This window comes from Rattus rattus, chromosome 8 (assembly GCF_011064425.1).
Source record: "Rattus rattus isolate New Zealand chromosome 8, Rrattus_CSIRO_v1, whole genome shotgun sequence".
Lineage (NCBI taxonomy): Eukaryota > Metazoa > Chordata > Mammalia > Rodentia > Muridae > Rattus > Rattus rattus.
Genome location: NC_046161.1, coordinates 81,042,667 through 81,066,999, shown reverse-complemented (window position 1 = coordinate 81,066,999; position 24,333 = coordinate 81,042,667). Strand labels below are relative to the sequence as shown.

The following is a 24,333-nucleotide window of genomic DNA, read 5'->3' as shown; positions in this document are numbered from 1 at the left end:
CAGGTGACAACAGATAGTGGTGAGGATGTGGAGAAAGAGGAACACTCCTCCACTGCTGGTGGGATTGCAAGCCAGTACAACCCAGAAATCTGTGGAAATCAGTCTGGAGGTTCCTCAGAAAATTGAACATAGTACTACTTGAGAACCCAGCTGTACCACTCCTGGGCATATACTCAAAGGATGCTCCAACATATAACAAGGACACGTACTCCACTATGTTCACAGCAGCCTTGTTTATAATAGCCAGAAGCTGGAAAGAACCCAGATGTCCCTCAACAGAGGAATGGATACAGATAATATGGTACATCTACACAATGGGATACTACTCAGCTATTAAAAATAATGACTTCATGAAATTCATAGGCAAATGATGGAACTAGAAAATATCATCCTGAGTGAGGTAACCCAATTACAGAAAAGCACACATGGTATGCAGTCACTGATAAGTAGGTATTAGCCCAAAAGCTCGAATTACCCAAGACACAATCCACAGACCCATGAAGCTCAAGAAGGATGACCAAAGTATGGATGCTTCATTCCTTCTTAGAAGGAGGAACAAAAATATTAAAAGGAGGAAATATGGAGACAACATTTGGAGCAGAGACTGAAGGAAAGGCCATCCAGAGACTGCCCCACCTGGGGATCTAGCCCATACACATAAGGCCACCAAACCCAGACAATATTGCTAATGCTAAGAAGTGCATGCTGACAGGAGCCTGATATAGCTGTCTCCTGAGAGGCTCTGTCAGAGCATGACAAATACAGAGGCAAATGCTAGCAGCCAACCATTGAACTGAGAACAGGGTTTCCATTGGAGGAGTTAAAAGAAAGGATTGAAGGAGCTGAAGGGGTTTGCAATCCCATAAGAACAACAATATCAACCAACCAGAGTTCCCAGGGACTAAACCACCATCCAAAGACTATACATGGACTGATCCATGGCTCCAGCTGCATATGTAGCAAAGGATAGCCTTGTTGGGCACCAATGGGAGGAGAAGCCTTTGGTCCTGCCAAGGCTTGACAATCCCCCTAACCCCCCACAGTGTAGGGGAATGTGAGGTTGGGCGGGAAGAGGGAATGGTTGTGGAGGGGGAACACCCTTATAGAAGAAGGGGAGGGAATGGGTTAGGGGTTTTATGGTTAGGAAACCAGGACAGGGGATAACATTTGAAATGTAAATTTAAAAAACATCTAATTATAAAAAAAGAAAGAAAGAGAGAAACTCAGGTCTGTCCCAAAGGCCAGTGAAAGTGCCAGCTCTCTGCTGCGGGGAGTCATGCTCTTTATTAAGCTGACCCAGGAGTAAACTTATTGTTGAGAACAGTGTCTCTGCTCATAAAACATAAAGAAATGCAAAAGACCACACGACTTGCCTTCCAACATGAAGAAATTTATATAATAAAATATATACATATATGTGCCTGAATGTGTGTGCACATGCACACGCATAAAGATGAAAAATAAATGTCATTCCACTGCAGTCTATTACCCTGATAAAAATCTTCTGAAAAAGATGAATTCCTTCTTCCTGCATCAGACCTCCAGTAAGTAAGCAAGGATGAGCACCCAGGCAGGCTCTATAGAAGGCCCGCCTCATCTCTGCACTTACACAAGGAATAGAGGTTTCCAGAACTTCATTGTTTGGGCTTCCCCAGACATTTATTTAATCTGTTCATGCAATCAACTACATTTTATCTTTTAAAAAGAAGACCAAGGACAAAAGCAGGAAGCACTGGCTGGAGGCTTCCTTCATCAAGGGAACACACTTTCACACTTTCTGTGAAAACAACTCAAAGGTGTGGCCAGCATTGGCTTTTGTTGTTGTTTTGTTTTTTTTTAATATGTAAACTGATTCCTCATTTAGGAAGACTTTCAAACCTTTAACCCCAAATAACCTAAAATGTTCATTTGCTGTAATAAGCTTGGAGGGAAGAGAAGGCTGTCACTCATCATGAAGAAAACCAGTTGATTCCCTTTGATATAGACACTTATACCCAACCTGTCTTGAGTTCTTTAGAAAAGCATTTCCTAACAAAAACAAAACAAAACAGAACAAACGCCCTTGACTGTGCCGTGAGAGGTCAGCAGCAGGTCTGGACCGCACTGCCCAGTGCCCAGAATTAAATGCTCTTTGTGGACAGCCAGAGTCTCCTTCCCTGTTGCTGTGATAAAATGTCCTGACAAAGGCGACTCAAGACAAACAGTTGGATTTGGCTCACAGTTCCAAGTTACAGCCCATCACTGCTGGAAGTCAAGGAAGCAGGAACCTGATGCAACCGGTCAAATCACAACACAGTCAACAGAGCAGAGCAATGAGTTAATGCATGGACACGTGTGCTCAGCTTGCTCTCTGTGTAGATTCAGTTCAGAGCTCAGTCCATGAAATGACATTTCCCACATTCAGGACAGTTGTTCTCAACTCAAGTAACCCAATTAAGACACACACACACACACACACACACACACACACACACACACACACCTAATCAAGACAAGTCATCATTGAGACTCCCTTCCCAGGAATTCTATATTGTGTCAACAATCAAAACCATCAAGAGGCTGGAAAGATGACTTATCAGTTAAGAGCCCACGGTGCTCTTGTAGGGGACCCAGGTTCAGAGAAGCAAACCATCCTTAACACTGCCCAGGTAACCAAGAACCGAGACCAGATAGGCCATGGATCTAGCAGAAAACCAAATACTATTGTTCTGCTAAAGGAACACAGCAATAAAGTGACTCCTAATGACATTCTGTTATACTCACAGATCTTGTTCAACCATCATCAGAGAAGCTTTCTCCTGCAGGGGAAATAAACTCACAAATAGACCCACAACTAGACAATGTGCAGAGAATAATAGGTCTTGGGACACTTGGCTTCAAATGGGATGTCTCCATCAAATCCCTCCTCTCACGGCTTACGGAACACAGTAGAAAAGGAGGCAAAATGATTGATATAAGAGCCAGTGGGTAGAAGACACCAAGGAAAAAGGCCTTCTAGACACAACAGCACTGACACACATGTGAACTCACAGAGATGTGACAGCACCCACAGGACCTGCATAGGACTAAGCTAAATGGGGTCTCAATGCTGAAGGAAGTTAACACTAAACCCTCCACCCTAATCCTCAGGCTACTTCCAATTGACAACTGCTCACAAAGAAAAAATTCGTTTTCTCCAATAGCAACTCAGTGGGTTTACAGACCATGCTTATGGGCAAGCCCATGGTCAGCAGCAGACAGCCAATAAAAAATGAACTCAATAGGATTTTTGGAGTTTTGTCTGGGCATGTTTTTAAACTTTACAATCTTTTGCTTATATATTATGGTTTACAATTTGTTTATGTGGGAATGTGGGGATGTGTGTGTCTCGGGGTTTATATGTGTTTCTTAATGCTTTCCTTTGGCTCTTCTCTCTCTCTCTCTCTCTCTCTCTCTCTCTCTCTCTTTCTCTCTCTCTCTCTCTCTCTGTGTGTGTGTGTGTGTGTGTGTGTGTGTGTGTGTGTGTGTTTTTTTTGTCCTATTCTGCTTTTATTTTATCTTTTACTACACTAAAATTATTATTACTATGATGATGATGTTAGATGCCTATCTGCATTCTAATGAGAGAAAGAGTGTACATTTAGGTGGGTGGGGAAATAGGGAGAATCTGAGAGAAGTTAGGGAAGGAAGGATTAATATATTGCATGGAAAACAATATTTTCAATTAAAAAGAGATAAACTAAAACTAGGAGGCATAATTCTTTAAAAGGAAGAAGCTCTTTTGATTCTGTCAAGAATCAGGAACCTTCGAAAGACGGCGCTGTCTACATAATGGGAGTCATAATTTAACAGCATACAGAAACATCCTCTCAGTAGCATTCCCCTTTTCTCCACAGACACAAGAAACCATTCTGTCTGGATAGGTTCACTTATTCTAAACATTTCATCTAAATGCAATCATACAAAACACAGTCTTTTGCAGCCCTAAGGATGTTCTGGTTTTATGGCTAGGTAATATGCCATGTGGATAAGTTCATTCACTCTTCACTATATGGGCTTTTATGTTGTGTTCTTATGTATGAGTTGTATGGACACACGTGATTTCACTAATCATCGGTATACACATCTAGGAGGAAATATAATAAACAGTCAGATGGTGTTGTCCCTTAAAGATCTGTGTTGATGTTTGGATACTAGCCATGGTGCTACGGACATTTTAGGTGCTCTTCCGGTTGGTTGGGCCTAGGGGAAGGAACTAGCTCATTAAGGAAGATCCAGCCTCTCCTGTCGGTCTTTCTAGCTCTTGGCCATGAGCCTAGCAGTTTCCTCTGCCATGTATTTTCACCATCATGTAACACCTTGTCACTGGCACCAAAGCCTTGCAGCCAGATGACCATGGACTGACATCTTTGAAAGCATTAGCCAAATAAAACCTTTGTAAAAGTTGTTTATTTGGGGTATTTTGTTCATGAAAGAAGTTATTCATTCGCAGTTTTCTAGGCTTGGTGATTTGAAGAATAGGAGAACTTCAAGACCCAAAAGTCTGGCAGCACTCACATAAATAAAAGGAAACATATATTAACAATTGAATTTTGGTTTTCATATTCAAATAAATTATATTCATCAATATTTACTGTCTATCATATGTACCAAGAATTATGCCAATTTTCCCCTCTCAATGGTAATTTTGAATATCCTAATTGTTGAAAGCTTGTTTTTTAGTTATATCTTGTTCTAGAGACAAGAAAAGCCTTTACCACCTGCAGGACCTGAATCAGGCCACCCCATCTAAAAATGACTTGATTCAGACCTGCAGCACACGCCACTGTAATCTCAAGCCCAGATCTTTGTGACGGTGCCTCCAGACAGTCCCATCTGAGATGGTGACCATGGGCTGGTGCTGAAGACCTATATCTGTCTGTCTATCTCCCAGGTGAAGGTACCACAGTACCCCTGGCAAGGTAACTATGTATGAGAACCACCATGGCTCACCACCAGAATTAAAGGGATCCCCACGCTTTGGGCCACATGTTCACTGACTGAGAAGTTTTCATTTCTTTTTTATTCTCTTCTGTAAGTTACGGAGTCGCTCAGTAGAGCCCAAGGATGCTCACGAAAGACACTTCTGGTGGTGCGAAGTAAAAATTTTTTTCCAATAAAACTAAAATGCTATGTTTGTTTAAAATTCTTGTTCTTTCACATATGTGGGTTTTTTCTAGAAGCTACATGGACATGTGATATGAGACTAGAGACAGTAACACAGCAATACACATGAGTTGTCATCTATTAAGCTATACTCTAGAGAGATTTATCAAAATCAAAAATTATGTACTCCTGTATTTTTCCATTTAGAAAGTTATTTTCATAAAGTAGGTACTATGTATAACATATAGCAGTTTTATTAAATTAATTTTAAATATTGTTTACATTTCTTAATTTTAATTAATGGTAATGTTAAGAGACATCATGCAAACAAAAACCTTTTAATATTCTCAATAATTGTTAAAAGATTAGGGGTTATGTCAAGATCCCAAAAAAAGTCTGAAAGCATTCAGGTAATTAAAGTAAACATATTAAAAATGAATTTTTGGTTTTAACATTCAAACAAATATTAAAGTTCTAGACTACATTTAATAAATGAATTTAATGTCTATCATGTATGGAGAAAGTATTATATGCCATTATGAAACAGCATTTTTACTTAAAATTTTTACCATTGTTAATAATGTTAACCCTCAAATAGATATTAGTAAAAGATATGTTCATAAAGTAAAAACATGGAGTAATTCACCATTTTTCAACTATACAGGAGTTTCTCTAAGCCTTAGTCTAAGGACTGTGATGACTTTGCCCTCTTGTGTTCAATAAAGAAACTGCACCACCAATTTCATTATCATGTCTACAGACAGATGCTTATCTACTTCTAACTGCTGAAAGGGATTAAAATCTACAACTCTGAATGGAAATTTTAATTCTACTCCCCGGTTCTTCTAATGTCTGTTATATGCTTTGAAGCTTTGTTACCACACATCAATATGGTTGTAATGAAGAGCTGATTATGTATGTGTAAGTGTGAGTGTGTACATAGGAGCATGTACACGTATGTACATGTACATGTCTGCACATGTATGTGGAAGCTGGAAGTTAACTTCAGCTGTCTCCTCATTATGCTTTAAGACAGTCTCTCATTGAATCTAAAGCCCATCAACCTCTGGTCTCCAGTGTTCTCATGAGTGTGTGTGTGTGTGTGTGTGTGTGTATGCATGTGTGTACAAGCACATGGATAAACACATACGACACCTATATATATATACATATATATGGTTTTCTTTAGAGTCTCAGAGACCTTTTCTTCTAACAGCATTTACTCACTAGGCTCTGGGATGGGCAGTTACTGCATATACTGGGTGCCCTGAAAGTTTTAACTGTATCACCTTGGTGTTAAATTTCCTGGTGAACTCATAGTTCCTTTCAAAGGGAACAACATAAGGATCTACAAAAGACTCCATCCTATTAGTTCTATCCCTGCATCGAAATGTAAAGGTCATAGAAGGGAAAATGCTGTCCAAAGTGAGAACAACATTGTTACGGTCCAGTAAGGCAATTTGTGTTACCAAGTCTGAAAGCCCAGGCGAGTTTCTGAAATGTTTAGGAAGCCTGCCTACCTCTTATGCATATCCAACAGTCGTCTTTCGTGTTGTGCTTCTTAAGCTCTTCTTCTGTTACTTCAATTAACCCGCCCTTCAATCCTGTTAAGTCCTTTCCACTTTTGGTCAGTCGGATCCAATCCATAAGACTCCTGCCTTGTTTTAAAGGTACCTAAGGAATGGAAGACAAAAGTTACATCTGGTTCTGGGGCGAAGTTGGCTGCTTCCTCTCCTCCTCCTCCATCTGCCTTTGGACTGCTTCTGTCTGTTTATTAGCCTTTTAAAAGAAATTCTGGGAAGCATGGCAAGTTTGAGGACATCCTGGACTACAAAATAAGATCCCATCTAAAAAAAAAAATGAGTAAAATGAAAAAACTAAAAACAATTCTAATAAAACTAATAAAAATAATTGATTTATTTTTGTTTTTTTTTATCACAAAGGGAGCCCTTTTGTCTAGTTCAAGATGCTCAGAAAATTCAGATGCCTAGAATTTTAAACAAAATATTACTTTATCTTAAGTACTGACTATGAGATAGGACTTAGAAATTCTGTCTCACAAATTTTCTTCATAATGGCAGTAAAGTATAATAGACACAGTATTGAATCTAAAGTGAGAAATTCAGAATGTCCAGGTCCTAGCTCTGTTACTAATTATGTTATTGTTGCCATTTTGAACTAAAATGTGTGACCTTAACAATCACAAAAGATATACAAAAGACTAGCTGAAGTGGACCTTTAAACAGAAAAATCAAAAAAATTACTGTGCAATAGTGTGTTCTACAAACCCACTGACAAAGTATGTCAAGCACAGGAAAATACTGTAAGGAAGGAGATGGGGAGGAGAGGAAGCCCTCAATGAATGTGTGTCATCGATATAGGCACGGCTCAGCCATGTCAAGGACTTCCATGACTAGATACAAGGGGATTGGCACAGTCTTGAGTGTGAATGTTGACAGTGTATGTAGAAACTATTAACCATAGCATCCTCCTCTGGATGACTGCTCGCCTACAGAGACCTTTCACTAAGATAAGCTAAACATCTCTCAGAGATTGCCTGAAACCAAGGACAGCACCAACACCCTATGGATACCTGTTTTCCCCATACATTCTCTTTTTTCCTTCGCAATTCACGGAAACTTGTTTTTACCATGGGTACCACTGACCTCGGCATGATTTTTTTTTCTTACTAAGAACTCTCACATTTCCACTCACAGGACACATTTCATGGCTTCTCTTTGGCATAGAAGAATCTCCACTATTGTTAGTCTGACACTTGGGCCATTACTAAGTAAATTAATGGTGACTTAAAGATATGCACTTCTATTTTCAACTATCTATCTGGTAATAAACAAGATGGCTACCAGGTGACTGAGAGATGGGCAGTACATGAACCTTAGACACAGGACAACAAGACTACTCATGCTATTGACTATAGATAGCAGAAAAGATAGGACATGGAGTCATGAACTGGGGAAGATTGTTGTGTTTATAACGGTGCCCTTTGCAGAAAATATCTATCAACCCCTGCCTACATGATTTAGTAACACAACACTCAGAGTTCTGTTTTCTTTTACAAAACACATTTTCAAGGTTTTAACGTGAAAGATTGAATGGTCAGAATGCCCTCCCCCCCTCCCAAAAAAAACCATACATAATAAACCTGTTATGCAAGGTGGGGCACACTGGGAGGTATTTAAATAAAAAATGGCTTTGAAGCTACAAGTTCTCCTGTGTTCTCTATTGCCCTGTGATGCCTTCCATCACATCCTAACAAAGCAATAAGGCCTTGGCTAGATATGAACAGTCCCCGTCTAATAAATAAATCTGTCCTTTATCCATTATCCACTCTCAAATATTCTCTTACAGTGATCCCAAGTGTATTAACACAGGTATATTAGTATTTTAATTAGTTAGGATGATCTAGTGGGAAATTCAAGCACCTGTATTGCACAGGGCCACTCTTCACTTGTCAAACCAGCTCATTACAAAGTGCCGGGAGAATGGTACTGCAAACACACGGCACTCAAGGAAGCTTGCATAACTCACTTTCTGGAGTCAAATCTAATTTAGGCATTCATTTACCCCAAAATAAATAGGTCAGTACTTCTGGGGTACACTCCATCATCTAACTCAACACTCTTGTCCCTCAACTGGTAGTCAGACTCTCCATAATCTGGTCACCGTTTACTAGCTCCATGTTTTAGCCTCAACTCTCTATCAAATGCTTTGACCAAATGGGTGGTCAACGGGTTCCCCACTGGTGTCAAGCACTTGCTCACAGTATTTTCCTCCCATCTAACTCCAACCCTTTTTTGGTGATAACACTGTACTAAAGTACAGAGTATAATTGTCTGTTTTCTGATCTGTGCTGCCTGTGAGACAAAGTTCCTTGAAATCTGAGACCACTGTTCAATACACCACACTGTCTTATTTCCTTCTGTTGCTATCATAAAACACTATGACTAAAATCAACCTATAGAAGAGAGAGTTGAGGGTTGGGGATTTAGCTCAGTGGTAGAGCGCTTGCCTAGCAAGCGCAAGGCCCTGGGTTCAGTCCCCAGCTCTGGGAAAAAAAAAAAAAAAAGAAAGAAGAGAGAGTTGATTGTGACTTATGGTTCCAGAAGGGGGATTCCAGATGGCAAGGAAGGTGTGGTGCCAGGCAGCCAGAGCAGGAAGCTGATTAATCATACAGAAACTGCACACAGAGATGAATCAGAGAGAACACACTGAAGGTGGGGTGAGGCTGTCAACCCTCAAAGCCTGCCCAAAGTGAATACTGTTTCCCGCCAAGCCAAACCTCCTGAAGGTTTCATAATGTTCCCAGACAGCACCATCAAATGGGAATCCCATGATCATATGCCTTAGCCTATGTAGGGCATTATACAGTTTCTCAATAAACACTGAACAGCTATTGCATAAGGAATCTGTTTCCCTGTAAGATTCAAATTGGTGAGACTTGAATTGAAAGGCGTAGGGTAAGTAATATTTGCTGAGTGCATAACAATGCTGTGCTATGGAAAAATATCTCACTTAGTCCTATGAACAAGACATCAACATCAACAACAACAACAACAACAACAACAACTGGTCATCCCTACTACACCTGAGCCAAACAGTGAATGCGATGAGGTGGTGGGTTTTGGAAAGACATCTCTCTCCTACTTCAAGTCTATTTTCTTAACAATTTGTCAACCTCTCCGTCTGTGTTCCATTTTCGAAAACTTTATCAGACTGTTTCATCCAGTCCTAACTCAGCCTCTCGAGGGATCAAGATTGTCTCATTTTATAACAAAGAAATTAATCCCACCTGAGGTTCTTAGTAAATTACACAAAGATCTTACTTTGCCCTCTTTTCTGCTACCACATCTAAGGAACTTGTTACCTTTGCCTAGAAGTTTTCCCCTTTAAATGAAGGCTGAGAACATAGCCATTTTAATGAAGAAAGGCAGATTGGCTTTCTCATTCTGCAAAGGGCAAGCTTTGACTATGGAGCCAAGCACTTAACTTAAGGAGAGCAAGATTCACAGTCGATGGCGGGTGAGCAGCCGCACACACACAGCCTTGAAGGAAACGTAGTAATCCTATCACAAGCTTACGTGACTGACGCAGACTTTCATTAGCCTATTTCTTTTTACCCAGAATGGAGATAGTAAACACCCCCATCTTCAGGGTAACTGTGAAGATTCAATGGACACAGGAAAAGGACTCAAGATACACGCAGCCATAAGTGAGCCCACAAAACATCCTAGTACTATGTATGAATAAAGCTGGAACAAACACTTTCAAAAAACAAATGAAAAACCTCAACCCCTTTTCTGATCAAAGGTCAAAACCCCAGATCTAAGTGGAGAAAAAGTAAAACATTCAGTGAAAGTCTTAAAGTCATATAAAGTAAAACTCAAAAATGAAATCGAGTAGCCCAAGAAGACAGAAGTTTCAAAAGAAAACACAAGATGTGGTCACAAAATTAAGGACTACCAAAATAACATTCAGCAAACAGCATTGGCCTTGCAATGAATACACTGCACAGTTTTTGTAGAATCTTGTAACTCTATATCTGCTGCGCACAGTAACCATATTCAACAAATAGTCAAGAGCACGGTACCGGTTAGAGTCAACCAGGGGTGTCCACAGATGAGGCAGAGCTGGAACAATTGGTTCTCTTATACACAGAGGAGTGTGACTTGGAAAGGTGGCACCAAATTTGATGGGAGGTTTGCAGACTCCAGTCTTCCCTAGCCACCAGTCTTTCAGATAAGTTTCTCTGGCTGCCACTGCTCAGCCATTTCCTTCTGACCGTAAAGAACAAAAGACTGCAGAGGACAGCTTGAGGCAGAAAAGCAACCACGCCGGAAGCAGGGTACTGAGTAGACCTACAGAGGACAACTTCAGCAGCTTGAACAAACTCGGGGCGTTTGAGTCAGTAGGCGAACGGCCGTCGCCACTTACCTTGCTACGCCCCTGGGAGGCAACGCGCTGCTGGGAGCCGGGGGCCGGGAAAGCCTGGGAAGGGACGTTCAGCATCCTGGGCCCCCGGCTCGGGCCGCATCCGGCCTCCGCCACCGGACAGGCTCGCTTGGCCGGACTCCAGCGGCAACCACTATCTGTGCCGGCTCCTTGGCCTGGCCGAGGCCAAGCCCCCGACCCACTTCCGGGGTCGCCAGGGGTCAGGAGCGTGGTGACGCAATCACGCTCACGGGAGACGGGGTGGGGGCGGAGTCAGAGGATGGGAGGGGTGGCTGTGTGGGGAATTGGAGGTAGCGCATGCTCAGTTTGGTCCTAAACTTCAGCACCACAAGGAAATGACAGCTTTCTGCCGAAAGATCAGAGAGTGAAGCTGTTCCCCAGCCTAGTGCTGATAGAGGCCGAAAATCCGAAAATCATTTCTGGTAGAACAAGAATGCCAGGGCCTGTCTCTTGATAAACAACACCATCGGACTGCTTAAAATGTGGAAGAAAACAACACTATCAAAACGTCCATGCTCCTGTAAAATACTAAGCTCTAGGAAAGAGGACTTCACAGCTTCATGAGCTAAGAGGCTGAACTCAAGCAGACTCTGCTGTGGGTTAAGAAGAAAACTTCCGCCTTTGGGGAACCTATCTGGAAAACGAGTAAATGACGTTTCCAGTCTCCTGCTCTATTCACACACTCGCACACTCTTCCTCCTCCCATAGCTTTTCACTTTCCCTGAAATCGTCGAGGAGCTCAATTCTAAACTGATTTGGTTTTGGTGTCATCTTTGTTCTTAATGGTTTATGCAAGTTCATTTTAGTTCATTAAAGGAACATTTTGTCTGTTTAAATAGGCTTGGATTTCTGTAAGAAATAAATGACCATACTAAACCATATACTGTGTGGTTTACCATATACCATATACCACACACACTAATGGGCATATAACAAAAGACAGGCCACCTTATACTATCCTAATTTGTTAACAAGAGAAGTACCTAATGTTGTGGGCCCATGGTGGTGATACATGGGACTTTCTTTTACATGTCTCTAGGAGAATACACAAATGCAGAGAGTAGAATCCAATAGAAAGAGAACATTTCCCCAAAGAACAGTTCTACATAACCTATCCATTCCCTGCAGAATACTAATTTTTCCTGACTCTGGACACATTGTTTATTTTAATTAGCTCCAGAGTTCCTAGAGTCAAAGTTGTGATAATGTGGTTTAATATTACGAGGGAAAGTCTGTGGATATGCTAAGTCACTCAAGCCCAAGGCATTTCTTAGCTGCCTAATTGCCTCTCGTCTCCACCTCTGCCCATTTTTATTCTGAAATACTGCGGAAAAATATTTTTAGTATATTTCCAAACAAATATTGGACTTGCAGTTCTCCTGCCTTATCCTCACAAGTAGCTCAGATTATAGGTTAATAAAATATGTTTGTTTGCAATTGAACTGTTGACCAGATGGTTAAGTATAAACTAAAAGGACTTCGTGATCATACTTTACTGTGTCACCCTAACCATGCAAATTGTCCATTGTCCATCTCATTAAAGGATGGATTAAGTTTTCTTTTGTGATGGCTACATAAGAAAAAACAGTCACCAAGAATTTATTTTACTCCCCATAAGAAAATTTTATGTGAGAATATTGTGAGAAGGGGACTAGAGCAAAGGACAGTGGATAGCGTTGGATTTTACGTCCTTCAAATCTTAGCTTTATCCAGGACAAAAAAAATAATTTTCATGTTCTCAACGATTTTAGACTCCATACAAATAATTCAAATTTAAACCTTTTTTTAAATTATAGTTACAATTATGTTGGGTCTCTCAACATATACAGAAAGTACTGGACACCAGATTAAAGACAACAGGAGAGTATCAGAGTGAGAGTCACACCCCTCCATACTTAATCACAGACCTTAAGATTTAAGAGACCCAAGATTGTTTTTCTCTCTCAACTATAGATAATTACTTAAAGCATCTTCACTCTGAGCTAGCAAACAGATTCTAATATATGTGAGAGTAGCAGCAACACCCAGTTTTCTTCACTAACTGCCATCTGTAACTAAACATCCAACTGTGATCAATAGAAAACACCAGACATTACAAGAGTCAGCCTTTCAAAAACCCATATAGTACTGTTCCTTGAGAAACTATAACTATTTTAAGATAAACTTGCAATTTAGTAAAGAAACCGAAAGTATCCTTTGGGAACCACAAATATTTATAACACAATTGGGACATTTGAACACGATGTCTATCTTAAATCCTAAGATTTAATTCTAGTGTAGGGACAAAGAGAAGCCCAAATACCATAGTTATTACAAAATATTTTATTAATAATGTATATACAAATAAATTAGTTTTAAAAGGTTATGGTACATTTATGTACAAAATTCAGATTCTACCCAGCTCAATTGTCAACAGAAGGAACTAATTAGATTGGTTTTCACAGGCCAGCCCCTCTACATCATCTTCACTATCAGAGTCTTCATAAAACGAAATTGTAGCTTGAATTGGGAAATTTTTCAGAAGAGTTTCTGCTTCTTGGTATAAGTAGTCGTAACACTTGGACTTGGGCCAGAATAGTCTGAAAGAAGCAGACAACATACTTTCCATATGTCCTCACAGTCGGGATCCTAATTGTCACCAAACAATCGATGTCCACTAGCTCTCTCTGCTTAATAATTAGTTTTCACACTTTGGAGACAGGGTTGAGAGCTGCACTGTTACGGCTTTCATGGAGCCTGCTTGCCAATGTGCAAAGAAATGGTCAATTCTCTGACATCTTTATCCACGATAAAAATTAGATTTAAGAACTGGCTGGCGCTCTATAAGAGGAAGATCAAAGCTTATCTTTCTCCATTTGTTATGTAAGTGTTTATTCTTATAAAATTCGGAAGGTTAGACTTCCACTCTCTAAATTTCCTCAGAAGGCAAATGAATCCCACTACTCCCATCACACACGGGGATGATAGCCAACTACACAAGGAGGGCAGGATGTCTGGACTCTGAACAGGCTTCAAGTACCCACTGTCCAGCAGAAATGCAGCCCTTAGTTACAGATATAGCCAATATGCTTGATCAGAAATGTACAAGGATAATAGTTTTAAGGTCTAGACCTTCACAACTTGCTAGGTGGAAAAGCTGCTCCAACACCAATCTTTCTTCCCAATCCATCTTTCTCTCACATCCAACCAATCTGGGAACACCATATCAATGTATTGAGAGTGACGTAGGTTTTATACAGTTAATTGACAAGTAAGCATCCTTATCTCATAATTTAAAAATTTCACCATTATTTAATCTGGCCTGGTGGCCTTCTTTTATTTCTCACACAAACAAAAATAGACGAGGCTGAGCTGACGACTATCATGAAGTCACTTCAGTGTAGGTCAAAGAACTCTGTCTACATATAACTGAGTCACTCTAACCAAAGATAGATTATACTGTGCTCAGTGTGCCCAATTTTAACAGACAGAAAGTTAGGCAACAGATTTTACATATATTCCTAGTAAAACACATTAAAAAAGCATAAAGCATATAATTAGCATTAAAAGCATATAATCTAGATACTTACGCAAGTAGCTGTCCATTATGCATGCAATAAACGTGATAGTGAGGTTCTACCAACCTAATCTACCAATCAAACAGAATAAATCACTAATCCTACCCTCAAAGAAGAGACCTCTGAACAAAAAGTGTAAGACACAGGATACAAGTCAAGATAGAAATTGATAAAAATGAACTGAGGAAACCACAATTAAATGGTTCAGCAGAGAAAGGAATTCTTTACAAAGTCACCAAGGTATTTTCTAATATGTTGTTGGAACTGCCAATGCCCCCAATCGGTTGGTATCATCACGAATGGTCAGACTGCCTCACTTGGACAGTTCTCTGAGGTCCCCCTGATGTGACTCTTTAGTTTCCTCTGAGGCCTTTCCTTCCTCCATTACCAGGTGGAGGCTAGCTTGCTCTTCCTCTCTGCCCTCCTTGAGAACTCTCGCCACTTCCATCCGCACTTCCTCACCCATTTCTTCATTCCCCACATCTGCACCGTCACAGCACAGCGCTCACCTGGTCAGCAGCCCCATATTTAGGAGTCATCTGGCTTTTTAGCCATTCTGCACCCACCTGCCCAGTACATTATAAAGCCCTGCTTTGTCTTCCACATACTTCCTACATTCACTAAGTCCCACCTCCCTTCCTGATGTCTTTGAACCTCTCCTTTGTGTCTCACTTGTAACTTCTTCCAGTTTTGCTTTGAGTCTTTATTCCAGTCCCTCAGTGATTTTCTGAAACTCTGACCTTATCATACCACTATTCTGGCTAAAAAATCTATAACCATCAACACATTCTACAGAGTAAAGCCCATGGGTTTCTGGACAAAACTCAGTATGGAGATATACAAGATCTGGCCTTTTACTACCTTACAGCCACCACTGCAGTTACACATATCCAAGTTCCTGGTCCCTAGAGCTCCAGCAGGAACCACGCTGCTCCAAGACCTGATATCTCTTTTCCGATAACATTTTTTTGGATTAAAAAAAAAAAAGCCCACTCATTTGATTCTTGGAGACTCATCAGTAGTAACCATAACTAACTTATAACACACCCTATGTGAGCTTTCCCCAACCCTTCAAAAGTTACATATTTTATGCCCTGACCTCACTTCAAAACTAATCGAAGTAAGGCTTAGTGGTTACAAGCACTGGCTGTTCATCCAGGGACCTGGGTTCTGGACCCAGCATCCTCATAACGGCTTATAACCATTAGCAACTCCAGTTCTGGGGGATCCTACTCCCTCTTCCGACCTCTGTGGACACAAGGCATGCACATGGTGCAAATACACATACATGAGCAAAATACTCAGACACATAAAAACAAGAGGGGACCACAGTAAACTCAATTCCACTTATGATTTGCTTTCCCTGTGTCCTTCAATTACTTTTAGCATATGTAGGTAACCAACATATATCAACTATTGTACACCACTTAGAAACACAGGCGTAGGCCAGGCTTTCTTTAACACAGGCACACAGGGCTTCTTTTAACAGTCCCGAGAACACTGCACAATCAGAAACATTTTGTCTCAAATAAAAGCTACAAAGAATCTTATAGAAATGCTGAAAAAAAAAAAACAGTAAAAACAAACCAGAAAGGTGAACAGCTGGACCAGCCCTGGGTATTCTAAGTGTCAAGCATGTTCTGCTACAAACCTGTTATTGTCCATCCCATGTCTCCTTTTGGTTTGCAAGAAAGTAATACGTGCACTCTGCATGCAGTGAAGCCAGTTTTAGAGTGCCCCTTTAGGATTAAAAATAATAAAATAAAAACGCAAAACAACTTTTCAGGCATAAGAGGTCTCCGGTCTTACAACCCAGAGCTTCCTTCGGGGCAGGTAAACGCCCTACCAGGGAGCTACATTCCCAGCCCCAACGTTTCTTTTTTCTAATCAGCCTGCTTTCTTTCTTTTTAGCCAATTCTGTTAGCATTTACTCACCATCCACCAACTGGATGTCTTTTACGTGGTAAATCCTGTATTTTCCCATTCTGTGAGTAAGAGAATCCTCAGGGTGGGAACACATAATAACTAAAGGCAGGTTTTCCAAGAGAGAGAAGCTGGGGTGCCAGCTATTAAACCAAGCTGTGTGATCATGCCCCATCTCCTTCCTCCTTAGGGCTGGAGTTGAAGGAGACCTCCATTAAGGCCTGTCACTCACCTGACAGGGTGTTGGTATTGCAAAAGCTTCCTGGAAGCTTCAGTCATTCCCGGGCCGCTGGGCAACTAGGAAGAAAAGGAGTAATCGCAGTCACCACGCATCTCTTTGTAGAAATTGGTAAGGTGTGTGACCCAGCGCTTCTGGTTCAGGTAGGAGTTGTGACACTGAGCCTCTCTCTACAACCCAACTCTTCCACTGCAAGTAAATGGCTGCAGCACTGAAGCGAATGTCCCAGCCCGTGTTCATACCCACAGGGCCTGGGGCTGGCACAGGGCAGATTGGGAGCACAAGCCACTTGGGCCCTCACTCCCCAGGCCTGGATTGGTGTTCGGGAGTGGGAGTGCTCTGCAGCCTGAACCACAGCGGGCCACACTGTCACTCACCACCTCTGCAGCACGAGGTTCCGCCAGCTCCTCTTTCTCGCCAGGAGTTCGAACCCACGGTCTCCAGAAGCCCTCGGACCTGCAGGATAGCAAGCGCAAGCCGCGCACAAAGAACGTGAGCCGAGCCACCGGACTCAACTCGAACTTAGCCAGGGCATTGGGCACGGGCAAAGGCAAGGGCGATGGGTACCGGGCGAGGGCGGAGGTAGAGGGTGCACGGGGCCGAGCCGGGGCCAGGCGGTCCTCGGGCTCCGTGGTCGGCAGGCAGGGGGCGAGGGTGGAGAATGCGCGGGGATGGATCCAGGCTGATAGGTACCCGGGCTGCGCGGGCGGCGGGCAGCGGCTGCGCGAGGGCGAACGTGCTGGGCTGTGCGCGCTCTCGGCGCTCTCCGTGGTATCCATGGCGGGACGACCGCTTCAGCGTGGCAGCTCGGCTTTATCTAGCCCTTGCAGACCTTCGCACCCCAGCCGCCCTCGCTCCGCATAAACAAAACGGCAGCGCGTGAAGGCGCCGCGGGCCGCGCGCCGGTGTGAACGCGTGCAACCTTCCAAATGGCCCAGGGACCGGCTGCAGGAGCAAGTGTTAATAGCCCCCTGACACACGGCCTGGGAGAAAAACAGCATGCGCCCAAAGCAGCCAATTTCCATGTGAAGAGGTTAGGAGGGGATAGAATTAAACGATTCTACACGTTTTTGTGTATTTCTGCAAAAATGCCCAGGGCTGGTAATTGCCTGACACTTGGCTTGGCTTTTTGGCCAACAGCAAATGCAGCTGGTTCTGCTGCAGCCTGTGTCCTACAAACTGGATATGGAATGAGAAGAAAAAAGAATAGCCTTAATCCACCTCCTCGCCCCCGAACATCAAGCAAAGACACATACGAAATATGTGTAGAAATATGGATCAATAATAAATGTATGTTTTTTAAACTTATTGATAAGTTCTGTTCACAAGCTCCCTGTTATTTGAAAGGGATAGAAAATCCTGGGCAAGAAGATGAATCGTGAAAACCTGATTGTGACAGCCAAGCGGGACTGAGACCGTTGTCCTGTGGTCTCAGTGCCTTCTCACAGCCTCGAGATTTTCTCTCAAAATTTGGTCTCTCCAGTAAGCCCTGGGTGGGCGTATCGTCTCTACAACTCCGCCATCACTTGGTATTTTATCAGTAGATCATAGTTAGACAATACTTTTGTGGTTGGGGGAAGATGAGGATGATAATGAATCTTGGAAGGTTTGATATGAGATAAATTATTTATTCTTTCTGTACTAGTTTCTTCTCTTGGGAGTTACCCCCTTGTTTACCTGTAGAGGTTCATTAAACCTGCCCCACAATATGTTCTGTTTCAAAGCAAATATGATCTGTAAATGTTATAATTTCTTTCCAAGATATTTTAAAAGATGGAAACGAGTTTCCTCAAACACCGCAGATTGAAAATCTTGAACATAAGCCTTAATACCTCTTCTGTGAATACTCTATTACTTCATAAGAAAAGAATCCATTTAATTATTACCCAGGGAGCTACAATGATGTAACTACCAGAAGGATGAGATATGATTTTCTTCAGATAATGAAATCAGTGAAGAGAGATGCCTAGTGCCTTTCTCGATGGCTCAGAGTAACAATGTTTATTAAATGCGTGTAGCATGTCTGGCACCCAGTAAGCCCTTCCCTGACAGATGATAAAAATTATTTTAAGAATATCATGGCCAGCTGGCTCAGCAGGTTAAGATGCCTGCTGCCAGGGCTGGCCACCCGAGTTTGATCCCCAGAGCCTGCATGGTAGAAGGAAAAACCTGACTCCCACAAGTTGTCCTCTGACCACACACAATAGGGGCATGAGAGCCCACCACATCCACACCCAAGCATGGTACTGTGAATGCACATGTGCGAGCACACACAACCACCACCACCATCACCACCACCACCACCACCACCACCACCACCACCACCACCACCACCACCACCACCACAACCACCACCACAACCACCACCACCACCACCACAACAACCACAACACCCACCCCCACCACCACAACCAACAACCACCACCACCCACCACCACCACCACCACCACCACCACCACCACCCACCACCACCACCACCACCCACCACCACCACCACCACCACCACCACCACCACACCACCACCACCACACCACCACCACCACCACCACCACCACCACCACCACCACCACCACCACCATCACCACCACCACCACCACCACTCTACCACCACCAACACCAACACCAACACACCACAACCACCACCACCACACCACCACCACCTACTACTACTACTACTACTACTACTACTACTACTACTACTACTACTAGATAAGTATAATAAAAATACTATGGCCTTACAGATGTGACCTATTTGCTGAAGAGACCTATTCTAATTGCATAAATATCTTTAATGTATCTGCAGTGTACTAAATCCTGAATTTTTACAAATGATGAAATAAATGTTCCCTCCTTACCCAGGAAGACTGCAATCTATGATCATTACAGTGACCACAAAACCAATGATTCTTTAAAAAGAACATATTAAATTGCTAAAGAGCAGTTTACATTTAGAAATGATGGTAGGGAGGATTTGGTGTGTCTTTTAGGTACAATGAGGAAAACCCACTTAGAGTAAATGAAACCTACACAGGGATTCTAGAGGGTGGGTTAAGGAATGCTATTGTCTCTGTGTGGAAACTGGCTAAGAGGAGATGGGGTGAGGTTATTGCTGACACAGAGATGTGGCAAAAGAGACGGGGCAGGCTTGGGTTGCATGGAATATGCTGTGCTCAGACATTTTGACTTCGTTCTGTAAGTACTGGCAGAAGACCAAGGGTAAGCAGGAGAGTGGGATGACTACAGTTTGTATCTTATTTTTTAAAAAGTCTTTTTGACACAACGGTGTAAGATTAGAGTCACTGGAGCTGGCGGTGAGAACAGGAAATCCCCTGAAAGGCTCAATGATAGTCTATGCAGGCCATGACAAGGCATATACTCACAAAGGATGGGTTTGAAGGATAGTTAGGAACTAGCATCCACAGGACTGTCTGGGTCATAAAGACAAAGTGTTCGAGAAAGTGGAGCTGAGATACGGAACCCACGTATCAGAGGTGGGTGGTGCTGGGTCAGGCAAAGTCAAGGTCACAACAAAGCCAGAGCACAAGAGATACTCCTATAATTCAGTTTTTCAAATGACCCAGAAAAGAAAAAAATAATTTTATATTAGTTTGTCAATCAATCAGGAGAGACTGGGCAATATTGGCAGTAAGAAATCTTTCCAAAGCTTCACAGGGCTAACATAGCAGAAGTGATTTTCCCAGGCACTCTGCATGCACCCTGGTTTGTCTAGGGGACGGTTGGCTTTTAAGCTTGGCTTTGAAGGAGATGATGACGTTTGATAACTCTGGACTGTTGCCAGTTATTACAACAGGGAGACACAAGTAAAACCGTGTGTCTAAAGTGACAAACATCACCTCCAAAACATTTCTCTTCACCAGTGAGATAACACATTCATCTCAAAGGAGAAGGGAAATACATTTCCATTGTATTCTCCCAATGAGGAGAAACAGAAACAAACAGCATCGGAGGGTAGGAGTAGCATCTCTCCCTGCTGCTGCTGAACTGATACTCAGTTCACCGTCCTTCCTGGGAGCATGGGGAAACGGTGATACTAAGGACAAGACCTCAGATGGATCTGGTGGCTTCTGAGAAGTCTTGATGAACACAGATGGAAATAACCAGAGAGCAACCGGAGATATGAGTGCATGGGTGCAGCAGAGAACTTAAAATGAATTGAAATGTGGGAGCATCAGCCAGAAAACATGTTCAACAGTAGGAACTAATTAGTTTCCTAAGGAAATGCTGTAGCTGGTGGGAGCAAACCAAGGCCAGAGCTATGCAGGCGGACATTTCTTAGATGAGGCAGGATACAGGAAATCTCACTGAGGAGGACCTGTGGCAGGTAAACGTGATCAGTGCAAGTGTCACGGGAAGATGAGGTAAGGACTTCTCACAGTAAGGGAGAAGAGAGCCAAACAAAATATGACAGATTTTCATCGGATTCAGCACCTAAAGGGTTCTACATGACTTTAGAAATCTTCATTTGGACACATACGGATAGAAGCTTTCCCCTGCAAGTTGGTTTATAGCCTCAGAGGAGCAGAACGTTAAGGATGCTCTCTTGAGAAGAAAGAGTGAAAGGGGAATGCAGCTCAGGAGAGGAGGGTCCTCTGGGGAGGAAGGACTGCATGATGGCAATGGTCTGGTCCCAAGGAGGAAGGTTGACATGAGCTCAGAAACTCTGGGGGGAGATCCTCACGAAGTGGGAAAGTACGGCTGAGCACAATCAAATACCCGGGGAGGTGCAGTCCAGGGGACTCCATCTGGCATGGAGAAGGAGAGGCATCGTGTGCTAATGACATATATAACCCGGACAGAACGCTGCATCCTCAGAAGGAAAGGTGAGAGCCGGCTAAAAAGAATATAGTGAGAATAATATTTGATCAAGCTTATTTTAAACTGAGAGGTAAAAATATAGATTACCAGCACATCAAAACTCGGCATGGGGATGAAGAGTCTCAGAAAACAGCCAGACGGAGAAGGCACAGGTAGAGGCTGTGATCAGTGACTTCGATCCCTGAGACTCACATGATAGAAGCGGAGAACCCACTTCCGCAAGGGAGTTGTCCTCTGCCCTTCACAAGGTGCACTGTGGCACACAGATGCATGAATCATAGGCACGAAAACGTGCACACACACACACACACACCACACACACACACACACACACCACACACACACACACATACACACAAACACACACACACACACACACACACACACACCACACACACACACACACACACACACACACACCACACACACACCACACACACACCACACACCACACACACACACACACACACACACACACCACACACACACACACACACACACACACACACACACACACACACACACACACACACACACACACACACACACACATATACACACACACACACACACAAAATTAAATGTGATAAAATTTCAAATAAATTAGAAAGAAATACAGATTTATAATAATGTCTATGGTCTAGCAAAACATGTTACAGTTAGGTTTTAGAATTCCATGTTGATCCCAGCAGTACAACTGCAGTACATGCCTTCCATAGCATATTAAACATACTCTTCAAAACATACTCACGATCTAGAGGCCAACTTCCATAAACCGTTAGGACTAAAATATTAAAAAGTTCACTTCTCCAAGCATTTCCTGGACACCCACTGTGTATCAGATGCATCTCCCACACCTTGGGCTCCATTCGTGAACAAAAAGTCACCATGGCCATACTTCAGGAAGCAATATTTTTGCATATGTCCAAGCCACCAAGCTCTACATTCTGCTAGAGGAAAATTATAAATTTACCTTACGCATGTGTGCCAAACCTGTTTTCTTGTTTATTATTGCAAGACTAATATGAGAAAGAGAGTATATCCCAGAGGCGAAGTGCTGGGTGATGGTCCCCAAGGAGAAAGTCAGGAAGAAAGCAAGACCACACTTTAAACAGATTGAGCATCAAGAGTGTCTGGAAAATACAAACAAAAAGATAAAAATGGAATCTGAACTAACTGGCCATTTTGATCATGTCCTGCTGCGGCACAACACTTCCCAAGGGACAAGATGACCTCACAGGATGGGACTGATTCCCCACTTAGAAATGGAGCTGAAAAGAGACATGTGAAGGGCTGGGAAATCGCCACGACTCACTGCTGCTTGCCACCATGCGCCACCACACAATGCCAGCTTCACTTGGGGTCAGAGGTCAGTTCATATCATCCCTTCAGTGATTTCATGAAGACTGTACAGTTGAGCACGAATGCACACCTGTCTAAAAGAACTCGACGTTGTTTGAACACTGCACATAGAAAATGTGTGTCTTGCCAGGCAAATTACTTATTTCTATCTGAACGCTAATTGAGCAAATTTATTAACATTTTTTGATATTCTGTTTTAATTACATAATTATTGTTTGCCCCCAAAAGACTTATGAGAAATTGAATCCAAACCCTAAATGTAATGTGTGTGAGGGATGAGTGGGATGTTGTAAAACTGAACTGTAGTGAGGGGTGCACAGTTCTGTGAATTAATTCAATGTTGTTAACTTGTATCATTATATAATTATATGCAAAATGATAAACCTTAAAGGATAGATTCTTCCTTGGCTATTCTCAAGTTGGGCCTGACGAACTAAACTATTAAACCTGTTTTAAATATTGCAGATTTGCAAGTTTTTAAAAAAACACACATCTTGGGAGCTGGAGGGATATCCCAATGGTTAGAGTACTTTCTGCTCTTCCAGAAGACCTGAGTACCAGTTCCCAACACCCATGACTGATGGCTCACAATCACCTATAACTCCAGCTCCAGGGAGTCAGGTCCCTTTCTGGCCTCTTTAAGCATCTGAGCACACCCACAAATATACACATGAATAAAAGCTAAAATAACCTTTTTTTTTTTTTAAAAAGATCAGAGTTCAAACCCACATCTATGGTAGAGAACATGGCTATAACACCTGTGATGACATTAGTAATTGTTTCAAAGTATATTTGTGTTTGTGCTGGTCTCCAGGCTGTTCTAGGTACCTTCACTGTAGCAAGTCTGGAGGCTCTACATGAATGGCCTGGTTTGTCATGGTAATCAGAGCAAGTCCTTCCTGCTGAGGGCATTGGGTCTGCAGCAAAGAACTTGGTCTCCAATCCAGCAGCCCATTAGTCACTGCCAAGTCTTGTCCATCAAGTCTGATTACTGCTAACTCGCCAGGCCAGGACCTCACGCCAAGGCTACCCTCGTGAAAGAAGCATTTATATCAGAGCTGGAGTTAAAGAGCAAGCAGTAAGCCCAAGTGATGTGGGATTTCTGGTTAGACTGCCAAGGGGTTAAACACATGAAAACGTTCCCTTCTCTTCCCCTTTCACAAATGAGATGGGTTTTCGTGATCAGCATTTTACGGCAATAACACTTCATTTGAGATAATCGACTTAATAAAAAAAATCCTCTTTCACTTGTGGGGACCATTTTCTTCACCGAAGGTATCATTTACAAGTCATTAGACACTGAAGAATGTTCCCAGGTTTAAG

General features: G+C 42.4%; 2 protein-coding genes across 3 annotated transcripts in view; both read right to left on the bottom strand.

Annotated features, from left to right (window-relative positions):
* The window catches only part of LOC116906836 (cytochrome b5 reductase 4), a 51,884-nt gene extending 40,583 nt beyond the window's left edge, over nucleotides 1–11,301 (bottom strand). For both annotated transcript variants that reach the window (XM_032909723.1, XM_032909724.1), the window contains exons 1-2: nucleotides 11,077–11,301; nucleotides 6,645–6,798 (exon numbers count right to left, since the gene is read on the bottom strand). In XM_032909723.1, coding sequence (XP_032765614.1) covers nucleotides 6,645–6,798; nucleotides 11,077–11,151 — 229 coding nt within the window. In that variant the 5' untranslated portion in view covers nucleotides 11,152–11,301. The remainder of the gene's footprint in view (nucleotides 1–6,644; nucleotides 6,799–11,076) is intronic.
* Nucleotides 11,302–13,397: 2,096 nt separating this feature from the next.
* Nucleotides 13,398–17,901, bottom strand: Ripply2 (ripply transcriptional repressor 2). The gene is made up of 4 exons (XM_032909722.1): nucleotides 17,506–17,901; nucleotides 17,190–17,268; nucleotides 16,807–16,871; nucleotides 13,398–13,673 (listed from the first exon to the last, which is right to left on the bottom strand). Exons 1-4 carry the CDS (start codon nucleotides 17,589–17,591, stop codon nucleotides 13,517–13,519), a joined length of 387 nt encoding a protein of 128 aa, XP_032765613.1. The 5' UTR covers nucleotides 17,592–17,901; the 3' UTR covers nucleotides 13,398–13,516.
* Between the last annotated feature and the right edge of the window lie 6,432 nt (nucleotides 17,902–24,333).